Below are 13,078 nucleotides of genomic sequence, written 5' to 3'. Positions count from 1 at the left end.
ATAACATTGTTCTGTATTCTGTCCAACAATTGTTCTTGTTGCATTTGTCACCCCGTGGGACGGATATGCTCAGACGTGGGTCCTGTGCTCTCCATGGCACTGGAGTCAAGCTATCCTGGCTGATAAGGGCTGGAAGCCCGAAACCGGTCCTAGGATGCTTGTTTCCAGTCCAGGTAGGACCTGGGCTGGACTGTTCCCATTGGGCACAGGATCAAGACTGATTTGCATATGGATGGGTCCAAACTGGAATGGCAAGCAAAAAAATGATGGATTTAGGCCCAGATATCTGTACTAAGGTGAATGTATGACATTGTTCTGCATTCTGTCCATCAATTGTTCTTTTTGCATTTGTCACCCAGAGTGGGACGGGTATGCCCAAACGTGGGTCCCATGCTCTCCATGCCACTGGAGTCAAGCTATCCTGGCTGATGAGGGCTGAAAGCCTGAAACCGGTCCTAGGATGCTTGTTTCCAGTCTAGGTAGGACCTGGCCTGACAGTTCGGGCTGGACTGTTCTCTTTGGGCGCAGGGTCAAGACTGATATGCATATGGCTGGGTCCAAACTGGAATGGCATGGTGAGCAAAAAAACTATGGATTTAGGCCCAGATCTCTGTACTGGGGTGAATGTATAACATTGTTCTGTTTTCTGTCCATCAATTGTTCTTTTTGCATTTGTCACCCCGTAGGACGGGTATGCTCAGACGTGGGTCCTGTTCTCTCCATGCCACTGGAGTCAAGCTGTCCTGGCTGATAAGGGCTGGAAGACCGAAACCGGTCCTAGGATGCTTGTTTCCAGTCCAGGTAGGACCTGGGGTGGACTGTTCCCATTGGGCACAGGGTCAAGACTGATTTGCATATGGATGGGTCCAAACTGGACTGGCATGGTGAGCAAAAAAACAAACGATTTAGTCCCAGAATCTCTGTACTGGGGTGAATGTATGATATTGTTCTGCATTCAGTCCAATTGTTCTTTTTGCAATCGAAATCACTAGCTGAGTATCATCCACATAGGACAGGTTCTCAATCTTGGATAACAGGGCAACATCGATATTACAGACTGTTGGGGACTCCCCCTCCCCCGGTTATTGGGTGCAATCCTTGATTTAAAAGGATAAATAGAGGCTACATGGGTTCTGTCATTCAGAAAGTCCCTAAAACAGGCTAACTGAACTCCAATGTCATATAGTCTTTGTATAAGGACAGGGTGAGATACCATGTCAAAAGCAACCGACAATTCTAACAGAACCAACACCATTGCTCCACCTTCATCCAGAGTGATATTAATAGTGTCAGTAACAGTCCTAAAAGTTGTTTCAGTACTATGAGCAGCTTGAAAACCAGACTGCGAAGGTTCCAGTATCTGATTATTCTCCAAGTATTGGGAGATAATTTTATTAATCAGTTTCTCCATGATCTTACTAAGGAATTCAAGGAGCAAATTGGGGTGAAAATTTGCAAAATTAGTTGGGTTTTTCTAGAATTGGGAAGACAAATGCAGACTTCCAAGCTTTTGGTATCTTGGCCAATTCCAAGGACAGATTCAACAATTCTATAAAGTAAGGCACCAGTAGTGAGGACAGGGAGGTACATATATGTATGTAACAAGAGTCCTCTGGTAACATTGACTTTACTTTCATTAGGGTTTCAAGTACCTCTTCCTGGATAACCGGATCAAACCTTCCTAATAGACATGGGGGATTGAACGGTGGCAGGTTATAATCTACCCTATCAGTTGGTAGCTCTAATTAGGGACAGAATCCTTATATTTTTTAATGATCTTGTCAAAGAAATAACTCACATTAGAGACTCGCTTCCTGAGAAGCAAGAATTGGTGTCCTGCAGGCATCTGGCTTCACAAATTCATTTAAGGATGCAGACTGTTTCCTGGCCAAATTGCATGACTGTTCAATCCTTAGTGTAATAAAACTTCTGCACACCTCTGTCAGATATAGATGGCATATATTAAGAGATGCTTTATAAGCTCCCCTACCCTGGAAAGATTTGGTCCTTCACCACCTCCTTTCATGACAAGCTGCTTGATTTTTGGTCTGCCTATTCTGGGAAGTGTAAGAAGGGCCACCTGATTAAGGGCCTTACTAAGAGAATCCTGATAAGTTGAGATTGCCTCGTCAATATCAGCGAAACTCTTCAAATACGGGAATTGGAGACAGTTCCCAAAATCCACCTAATTGATTTTTTCCAGGGCCATAACATCCGATTTTCATATTTTTTCAATAATTGCTATTGCTGGTGAAAGGTATTTCAAAAGCAATAAGATGCGGATCAGTCCATATTAATAGTTTGGGTTGATTGACTTTCAGGTGGGTAGAATTTCCTTGAAATCGAGCTGCATACCAAGCAGATCCTGCATCACCGGAGCACCATTTTGTCTAAAGATAAGTTTCCTAAATGTTATCGCTGTTCTTGATAATATGGCCCGCAGTATTTCCTTTACAGTGTAATGGGGCAAATTCTGGCTGGGGTAGTAGTACTTATCAAGAGCTGTAATGAAGACCTAGATAGGGAGAACTTTTCTTTTCCAGCAATCTCCATCCTTCTTCTTTCTTCCTTTTTCTGTGTGCTCCTGCTCCAATGGAAGGCAAAGTGCAGGTAGACTAAAGCAGGTGAAGAGGCTCAGGAACAAAAATCCCAACAATCTGGCTGCTCACGTTTTTTTAAATGGTGTGCAACTAGAGGTTTGCGAGACACTGAAAGCTCGAGCCAGGTACAAGACAGATGACTGGCTGTGGCTCAGCTCAAGGTCTTCTCGAGCCCTCAAGCCCAACATGAGCCGAGATTTCATATGGGTTCTGCTTAGGGGAGAGGTGTGGCGCCGCTGCCTGGGCGACTGACGTTGGAATCTGGGGATCACGGTTCGATCCCTGGGGCCGGCGGCAGATTAGTCCAGCACCATGTGACTCTGGGCAATAGCTTGCTTAATCTTCACGACGGCCCCCAGCGCCTAGAGACCCTTTTGGGTGATTGTTCGCGCTTTACAAATGTGGATTATTATTATTATTATAACAAGGCTCTAGCCTCGTGCACAGAGGGCTGACGACAAAGCATTAACAGTTGACAGGAAAAGATACCGATCTAGGGGCTGAACTGCACAATGTGCAACAGGGAAACCAATGCTCGCCAACTATGTGATCCTAGGCAAGTATTTTATTTCACCAAGCCTCTTTTTTCTTTATCACCACATATGAAAGCACCTTCAGATAGGCGAGTTCAGGATGTGAGATGTTCAAAAACCACTTGTGTTTGATTTAATAGACTACAATGTTGTTCCATTTATAATAAAAATCTGGGCCATTTTTAGGGGATACATAACTACTGACGTACTTCATAGTTTACTAATTGCCATTTTAGCTGTGGCAGGGTTCAAGAATGTGTACAATTTTTAAAAACATCACTTTTAATAAATCCTTCCCCATGCAATGATATAATGTGATGTACTAAGGTGAAATGCCTTTGCGTGCTAAATAAATTCACTTCTTTGAATTTTGAAGACACCTTATCATATTCTAACACCACATTTGTTGTAATGATTTACTTGCCAAATAATTCCAGGGCTCGTTTTTGCACGGGCTCTAAGAGCCAAGCCACTCCCTCTGCTCCGGCAAAGCTCTCCACAGGGCCGGACTGGCCGTAGCGGGCACCGGGCGTTTCCCCCGTGGGCCGCTAGGGTGGGGGCCGATTTTGGGCCCCTGAGGCATAGCTGCAAAATCGGCACCTGTAACAAAATCGTCCGAAACCGGCCCTGGCAAACAGCTTTGCCGCTCCCAGGGGGGGCAGCCAAGCTCTTTGCCAAGGCCAGTTTTGGTTCCCAGTCTGGCCCTGGTTCTCCCTGTTCATTTTTTCGCTGGCCTACCTCTATGTGCAATGAATTTTGATCTTCGGCTTCCTGGCATGCTGCGTTCAGGAAAAATTGCAGGGTGGACATTTTCTTACAATCTTCCTGCTGATTTCTTCTGGATTTTGGCATTGAGCATGCATAGAAAAATCACATGGTGGTCGTAAGGCAGGCTATAAACAGTTTTCCAGCCTTGATAATGTTATGTGTGTGATCTTTACAGCAGTGCTGGAAATCCAAAAACTTTTCTCAGGGAACCCATACATTGGAGAGGCAAGCTGTGGCAATGAAAAGGGGGTGGAGTCACAAGGGGCGGAGTCATAGAAAGCAGTCTGACAACGCATACATTTATTTAAAAGAAAAGGCTCTGCACACATGAATTTGGCAAAACAAGGAGAAGTGTGGTAGAAAATCTGTTCTGGCTTAATTGGTTGCAAAGCTGCATTTTAAAATATCCTATGAGGTTAAGGAACCTTCTGCAGAGATCTATGTGCACAGTATATCTCGGGGAATAATAATAATCGTAAGATAATTAAGGTGGTTAATGCATTTGCTGTATAGATCAGTGTTTTGTCTAGTCACCGTTTTGAGTCGAAGTCATTAGTGGATTAAAGAATGTGCTGCAAAGCACATTGTGCAGCATGTAGATGACAGATTTGTATTTAATGTATATAGGTAAGTGGGTTACTGCTTTTACCTCAGAGATCATTTTGTTGCTTGCAGTTCATAAATTGAAATCCTTATAATGTAGCACAGTGAGCTATGAAGGGCGATGTGTGACTCCTACACCTTGTAACCCTCATTCAGGGACTCTGAAACTATGTGATTCTGCAAGTGCTGCATTTTTCATATAATGATGTATATCCCCCATTTGCCACACAATCAAACAAACATTTTTCTAGATCAAACAGATCAAAACGTACTAAAAGCAGTGGCATGGGTTCTTGAGCAGCGAAGGCTCTTTGAAAAGGTTGTCTATTCACCTTCTTGTTGCTTATTTCTGTATTTGGGTGTCAAAGTGGCACTGATGAGGTGAAACCTTTGCCCAGATAGGGTGAACATGAGTAAAAGTTCCATAATAATGAGGTAATACTAGCACTAAATATGCTGCATTACGCTGCATAATTTGCCTTTTCTTGCCGCATAATTTGGTGAACCCTTCTGCATTTTTTGGTCCGGGCCTGCTCCATAATTCCAGTGGCCCTGCCCTCATCGTTTTATGTAAAAAATCCTTTACATTCATTTACACACTTGTATGAGTTATTGGCAATGTGTAATGTGTTCGTGTGATGTAAAGCACCCTACATCTGGAAGAGTAGCGCTGTAAAATTAAATTTTAATAATTGTGATATTTACATTGTTATTTGTATAAATACACATACAGGCCAATACATCTGACATTCTTACAGAGCATGCATATCTCTTTCATACAGGGATTTAACTAAGACGAAAGCTTGCTTCCAAATCGTAGTTTCCCCAAAGTGCTTGTGAAGTGATAAGTTGTTGCCTATGTTTCCTCTCCATTGCTCTGGCATTTAGGTGTTAGATACAGATGACAAAAATAATAAAAAAATAATTTAAAAAAATGTACCTTAACGCCGCCGCGGTCTCTCGCTGCCTTGCACTTTTCCTGCTTCTGGGCACAGGGTCCTAGAATACACTGCAGCCAATCCTGATGCGGAATGAAAGCAGCGTCGGGATTGCCCTGAGCACCGGCAACTTGCGCTCCCAGGCTGACTGGGAGCCTGTGCCTGCGACGGCCGGCCACACCCTCATGCGCAGTGAAGGATTGCCCACCACTCCCCCACTGGCAGTATCATCCCTGGACCCACCCCCAAGACTTGTCAAAGTCCTGGGGGTAGGTCCAGGGGATTCAAATAAAACAATAATAAAGAAGGGTTTAAACCCCATTTTATTATCGTTTTATTAGCTGGTGGTGGCAGAGGTGGCGGTACTCCTCCATTCTAATGGCGCGGCTGGTGTAGAAACTAGGTACGATCTTGACATTTTGCATAATCATAATAAAGATTCTATAGTTTATGAAAAGTGAGATACTAATTTTGTAGTATGAATTAAAAAATATATATACTTATATGAATATGGAGATAAACTTTGGCAGTAGGATATTCCTAACATTAGATATTTCCATGTAATAATGTCTGGTGAAGGTGCAACATAATTCTTGTGTGAATTGATTTTATTTTATTTACATTATATTTTATATTGATTTAGAGTTTATTTCATATAAATATGTAATGCCAATTTAAAGGCCTTTTAAAAAATGTTTTTTTTCCAATGCGGAACTTTCTCCTGACTTAATACAATGGACCATTTACCACTAGTGAAATGCTGCTTTATTTGTTCTGGACATGTATAATTTTCGACATTCCTAAATTCCTAAATGCTTCTTTACCTTTCACAGTGAATTATTCCTGTAGGAACAGGATTTCAGCTGTTGCTATAGATGGATGCTTTGTATTTCTTTTTCACTAATGGTGATAACTCTTACCAACGAGATCTTAGCAGGTTGTGCTATCCCTTTTCTATGATTGCGGTTTATCCCGTTAAAATAGCCCTCTTTTTCCACCGGAGGTTCTCATTACGTTCAAAGTTGCCTTCCTCCACCATCGTTCACACCACTGGTTTGTCTCTGTTATACTTATTTCAACAAAATAACCAAATCAAGCAGCCGGTGAATCTTTAAAGATATCACTTGAACTTAATTTCTTCAAAGTTTTCTCTATCTTCATGCAAATTTCTCAGAGCCCCTGTCCTCTGGTTGCTATATCATAGACATCAATGTTCAAGTAAATACTGGCTTCTAAGAGCTTTTGAGTTTTTTGGTATTAATTTGGGAATGCACCGTGTTTCTTCATAAATCAATTATTCCATGAGGGCCACGTAAGCCGCTTATACACACAGTGCACACTGAATAAGAGTATTTCCCTGGTGGAAATTCCAGTTGATAGGTCATGAAATCTTGTTACCCCAGACTGCAAAATCCTGATAGGTCAGTGCATTTTGTATATCTTACATAGCGTTTCTTACAGGTCTCTCACACACACAAGGTAGACCAATTTGATTTACAGCTGGAACTAAAGTGGTAGACATTGTGGTAATGCCTGGAGTACTTGTGGTAATCCCTATTTACACCCATCCCTCATCTTTGTAGAAGTGGGCAAGCCTGCAAATTCAGAGACCAAAGGTGGGTCTGACTTGACTCTGTATGCCAAAACGCAGGCTGGGCCTTAACAAGATTTAGCATGTAAGTGGCAAACCAAGCATCATATAAAACTAAGCAAAATACACAAGTTAAAAAAAATCTTAAATGCTTGTGTTTCACATTAGTGCATTATATTACATGACTGCTTTGACATCTGCTAAAATTAATAGTTTTTAAACATAAACTTTCCTACCCCAAGCCTTGATGTCACTACAGTCAGTTAACTAAAACATAGCAGTTTGTCATGTGAAGTTGTATAACAAGCACTGGCGAAGTAAATAGGTTTTGCGTTTTAGACCTATTGGCAAAGCCAATTTCACCAAAGCGCATTAAAAAAAACAGCAACAGGGTTGGGCTGGCAGTCAAGGAAGCAGCAATGGAGGGTCGGTAGGCAGGGGGAATGCGGCAATGGATGGTGGTCTGAGGGAAAGCAACAACAGCAACAGATGGAGTATGGGTGGGGAAAAGCAAGGGGAAACAACCTTTATAACGCAACTTTTACAATGCACTACCATTACAACAAAACTTTTACAACGCAACATCCATTACATCACATGCCATTACAACGCAACCATTACAACGCATGACACTACAACGCATACCACTACAACGCATGTCATTACAACGCAGTCATTACAACGCATACCATTACAACGCATAACATTACCATCCAACACTTACCCTGCTGTTGCACCCCCTGGAGTTAGAATAGTAATTGTTATCCCTACACTATCCAACACTTACCCTACTGTTGCACCCCCTGGAGTTAGAATAGTAATTTTTACCCCTACACTATCCAATACTTACCATACATGCAATGTAATGCTATGCGTTGTAATGGTATGCGTTGTAAAGGTAGTATGCGTTGTAATGGAATGCGTTGTAAAGGTAGTTTTTAAAAATTCATTGTAATGGCATGCGTTGTACTGGAATGCGTTGTAATGGATGTTGCGTTGTAAAAAATGTGTTGTAAAGGTATGCGTTATAAAAGTATGCGTTGTAACGTCATCCATCCAAAAGCAACAGAGGGAGACTGGATCGGTAGGCACTAAACCGCAATGAATGGAGTGAGTGGGCAATAAGCGGCAACAGAGGAAGGGTGGCCAGAGAAAAAGCAACAATGGCAGTGGAAGTAGATGAGGTTGGGCGGATACTAAGAAACAGCGGCAATGGAGGGAGGACGGGCAGAGAAAAAGCAACACCAGCAATGGAGGCCTGGGAGTGGGAGGCCAAGACTTTGCAACAGAGGAAGGGTAGGTACGGAATAAGCAACAACTGCAACGGAGGGCGCAGAAGAAGGTGGGCTAGGATAAAGCAACAACATCAATAGAGGGAGGGAAAGGTGGGTGGACACTTAGCAATGGAACACTAAGCAACAGTGGGAACAGAGGATGGGTGGGTGGGAAAGAGCAATGGGAGCTATGGATGGAGGTTGGGTGGGGAAAAAGCAGCAATGAAGGGAGGGTGGGTGGACACTAAACAACCGGCGATAGAGATGAACATAGGATAGAAACAACTGGGTGGGGCGCAAGCGGAGGATGAAGCAACACTGAGGGAAAGAAGGTGAGAAGGATCCTGACAAGAGTCAACAACGTGGAATATGAGAAGGGGACAGCAGAACAGGAGAGAAATCAACTTGGATTGCTGGGGTGGAAAGAGAAGAACACAATGAAGACAGCTGGAATACACATGCACTCTCATGGAGTGTTTCATGAAAAATAAAAAATTTTTACTAAAAAGCGGACACTGGTGAAAACAGAAGGAACCAAACAGAGAGATGGTAAACATGCTATGGTAAATGGGAGAGGCAAACAGAAACTGGACGAGCTAAAACAAATAAAGCCAGGGATTAGAAAGTAAGCAAATGTGAGTGGCAAAACAGAGGCAATGGTAAGCAATGGGTGAAATTGAGTGCTAGGTAAGCTTTCAGCATATCCCAGTATGTCTTTGTAACCAGGCAGCTGCACTGTCAGGTAGGTTTTGACTTAAAAAGCGAACTATTCCAATCAGATCTAAAGGCTCAACACACACATCTGCAATACTGGCAATGTCATGGGCAGATCCTGAGAAGGAACCCTTTTGAAGAGGGTTAAGCTTGAGTCATGCTTGCTACAAATGTAGTAAATAAATAAACACATTTTCTCCACATCATCATGGTTTACACTCTATTAATAAGCGCTGAACATTTACAAAAAGTTTCATACCTGTGCACACTAAGGCAGTTCCCTCCCATTTGCCGCTGGCTGTGCAAGTGTAGGTGCTACTGTCCCTGTCAGATACGAATCCTTTCTGGCACCTGTATGTCACATTGCTTCCATACGTTGTTTTATTTTCAGGCTCGATAAATGTATTGCGTAGAGACAAAGGAAACCCACAGTCTACCTCTAGAAAAATGTCAATAAGGAACAAGTCAGTGATGCGCATGTCGATTCTTCATGCAAAACAAGCCGCTGGTGTAGGAGACGGATGGCATTTGGCCCAAAAACACATTCACTTAACTCTCGTGCAGACTGACACTTATCGGACACGGAGCCCTGTCCAATATGCAGGAGCGTAGTGATCTGTAGTGCAACAGGTGCAGTGGGACCGGGGCCCAGATGTCAGAGGGGACGATTGCACCCAAATTATAGTTGTTTTTACAGTCATTGCTTCGTATTGGGGTCCATTCTTTTTGCTTACATTAAGGCCCAAAGCACCCCTTCTACACCGCTGCAGTGTACCATCCTTCAGTTGGAGCCTAATTGCAGTTTTATTCCAAGAATAGAGGCCTACCCCTCTTGAGTATTCACACCAGGATCTCTTACCTCACTTCTGGGTAATTCAGGATTACACTATACTTTCCACTTGGTCAACACATTCCACCAAGGAAATCAGACCCTATATTTCTAAAGGTTTTACTCTCTCCTCAAGGACTGTTTCATGGCCAAAGTAAAAAAAAAGGTGTTTTTCTAGACCTGCGCAGTGATTCCATAGGTGACATGTAGGCACAAAACAAAAAATACAGAACAACAGTGTGTTGTGTGTATAGCATATGTCAGTGCTGTTGCACAGTTCCTACTATTTCAGTAAGGCTGTGCGTTTTGGCAAAATAGGCGTCAAAACTATGCGGGACTAAGTCCGTGCATACCATCAGAATATGTTGACCTAAATCCTGGTTAGGTCATAGCGCACTACCTGGACCCCTAAACTTTACCGGGTACCAGATGGTGTCTGCAACCTCAGAACATGACAACCCTGACTCCCTAAGGAAATTGTGGAAACAGATCTAGCCCTTTTGTTAGTAACTCAGGCATACCCAAAGGGAGAAACAAGAAATACTCAAATTGGCATTTAAAACATTTATTGAAGCAATAATATTCTTGTGTAAAATATGTGTGCTGCAATGATTAATAGAAGAAAATAAAACAGAGTAATCAGCATTACGAGAATGATAAAGAAAATAAACAGTTCAACCACTGTGCTGCTACATTGATTATATGAATACATATAATTGTACCTATACGCCTACCTAGCACTCCCTCTCCTAATATGCATATGATGTGCAGATCAGCCAGAATACGGAGTCCTAACTTTACTACTCCAAAACGGAGAAAAATCCTAACTTTAACACTTTCGGTATTCACAGAAGGCATTTAGGAGTCCTAAAGTTAGGACTCCTAACTTTACTACTCCTAAACTGAGAAAAATCCTACCTTTAACACTTTCGGTATTCACAGAAGGCATTTAGGAGTCTTAAAGTTAGGACTCCTAACTTCTGTGAATATCGAAATGAGTGAGGGCCAGATGTAGGTAACTTCTATTTACCGACTCATAAATACCGAATTTTACCGATTCGGTATTTATGAATCGGTAAATATGAAGGGGTGAGATGTAGGTAATTTTTAAAATTGAATTACCGAATCGGTAACATTCGGTATACCGAATCGGTATTTACCGAATCGGTAAATACCGAATGTTGCAAGGGTGCAGGGGGTGTCACTTTGACACCCTCTAGCACCCCAAGTAAAGGCATGTGTGACATGGGGCACACATACATGCCCTAAGGGCATGTCTGTGTATCACATTGCACAGTGTGCATGCACAGATGTGCATGCACACCTGGATTCGGTATTTTACCACACAATAGGATTGTGTGGTAAAATACCGACCCTTAAGGGCCTGTGGCACTCTCAGGAGTGTCACCTACATTTGGATTTACCAAATCGGTATAATTACCGATTCGGTATTTTACAGAATCGATAAATTTACCGAATCGGTAAATTTACCGATTCTGTAAAATAATGGCCCCTACATCTGAAAATCCAAATACCGGTCGGTAACGGCCGAATTCGGCCGTTACCGACCGGTATTTGCTCTCCTACATCTGGCCCTAAGTGCCTTCTGTGAATACCAAAATGAGAAAGTGCCTTCTGTGAATACCAAAATGGTAGTAAGTTTAGGATTTTGTCTTAAGTTAGTTCTGTGAACGGGCCCATCATTCGTTTCTGCATTTGTGCAGCTGCCCTGTAAGCTGAAAACATCCTTGTTTTCTCTACGTTCGCTACCGCATTTGCACAGCTGCTCTGCAAGCTGAATCCATCCCTGGTTTTCGTGTATTTATTTTACAGTGTGTGCTGCAACAAGCTGCATTCAAACCCGTTTTTCACCGGATTTGGAGAGTTTACCTTATGCTATTCCAATGGAGGACTATTCTGTGAGATAGTCATGTTTTGATGTCATCATTATTATTTCGTGCCCTACCAGCAGCAACTATTTTATTTTCATTTTACAGTCCTACTTTTGAGGAGAAACAAGTAAGCATTTGTATTTTGGTTAACTTATTATCTTTCCTTGTTATTTTAGATTATTATATTAGTCTATTGTTTTGGTTTGCTATGCTGTTTTTCTTCTAGGATGTCAACCTCAAGTGGTATGAGCCAGACACCTCAATTTATGTCTGAACATGGCGAACCAATCCTGCCATGGAAAAAATGGAAACCTCTTTTTGACTTTTATCTTTTAGCCATTGGTGGCGAAAGATTTTCAGCAGCAAGAAAGCAGGTTTTGTTACTCCACAACCTTGGCATTAAAGGTAGAAAGATTTATGATAGTTTAGATCCTATACCAATAGGTAAAGAAGCAGGGGAACCTAATGATGTATACGAAATGAGTGTTTTACTTTAACAAACACACTTTGGACCACAACTTAATGTTGTAATGGAACGACACAAATTTTTCATGCGCATCCAAGCTAAGGGTTGGCAACTATGTGGCTGCACTAAAGTCACTTGCTCAGACTTGTGAATTCGAACAGTTAACTGACTTCCTTATACGAGATCAAATCGTGCAATTGACGAATGACCTGAAAATCCAAGAGAAGTTGTTGTTCAAGAATCCAAATCTTAAAGAGGCAATTGCAATTGTGCAAAGTATTGAACATACTTCCCATTGGGTTAAAGAAATGTGTAACAGTAATGTGACCACGACTCCAGCACCAACTCCATTGGAGGGGAATTAGATAATCCCTATTTTGAGGCAGCTGTTGCCACTGTTTCCAAATCTAATGTGAAAAATGAAAAAGGAATTAGCAAAACTGATAAAGAAAAATTTGTTTCATGCTGGTACATAGACGGTACGCCAAAATGCCCCACATGTGGAACATGGCTCCAACTATCCTAATTGTTTTGCAAGGAATACCAACTGTAAAAACTGTGGGGAAAAAGGTAATTACGCCTGCATGTGCAGGAACACAAAGGTCAACATGATTGATGATGATGAACAATCACAACAAATCCTCCACTGTATCACTGACAGTGTTGATGGGGCAATTTACGACGTTGAAGGTGTTGACACCAACAGTCTTTCCATGCCGAAATGTGACATACTTGTTAGGAATGTATCTGTTCCTGTACTAGCAGATTCTGAATCGCCTTACACATTAATTATTGACAAATTTTGGGATGCCACACCTGCTTACAAGAATATCAAGCTTTTACCTCCCGACATCAATCCTGTGGGTTATG

The 13,078-nt window shown here is 42.1% G+C and overlaps 1 protein-coding gene across 4 annotated transcripts in view; it reads right to left on the bottom strand.

Moving 5' to 3' along the window:
- SUSD1 (sushi domain containing 1) overlaps positions 1-13,078 on the bottom strand; it is a 678,087-nt gene that overhangs the window by 477,514 nt on the left and 187,495 nt on the right. For all 4 annotated transcript variants that reach the window (XM_078676643.1, XM_078676646.1, XM_078676644.1 and 1 more), the window contains one exon: positions 9,281-9,460. In XM_078676643.1, coding sequence (XP_078532769.1) covers positions 9,281-9,460 — 180 coding nt within the window. The remainder of the gene's footprint in view (positions 1-9,280; positions 9,461-13,078) is intronic.

The sequence above is a fragment of the Lissotriton helveticus genome, chromosome 2_1 (assembly GCF_964261635.1).
Source record: "Lissotriton helveticus chromosome 2_1, aLisHel1.1, whole genome shotgun sequence".
Taxonomy (NCBI): domain Eukaryota; kingdom Metazoa; phylum Chordata; class Amphibia; order Caudata; family Salamandridae; genus Lissotriton; species Lissotriton helveticus.
The sequence above is the reverse complement of the archived record's forward strand: the minus strand, read 5'-3'. Positions and strand labels throughout refer to the sequence as shown.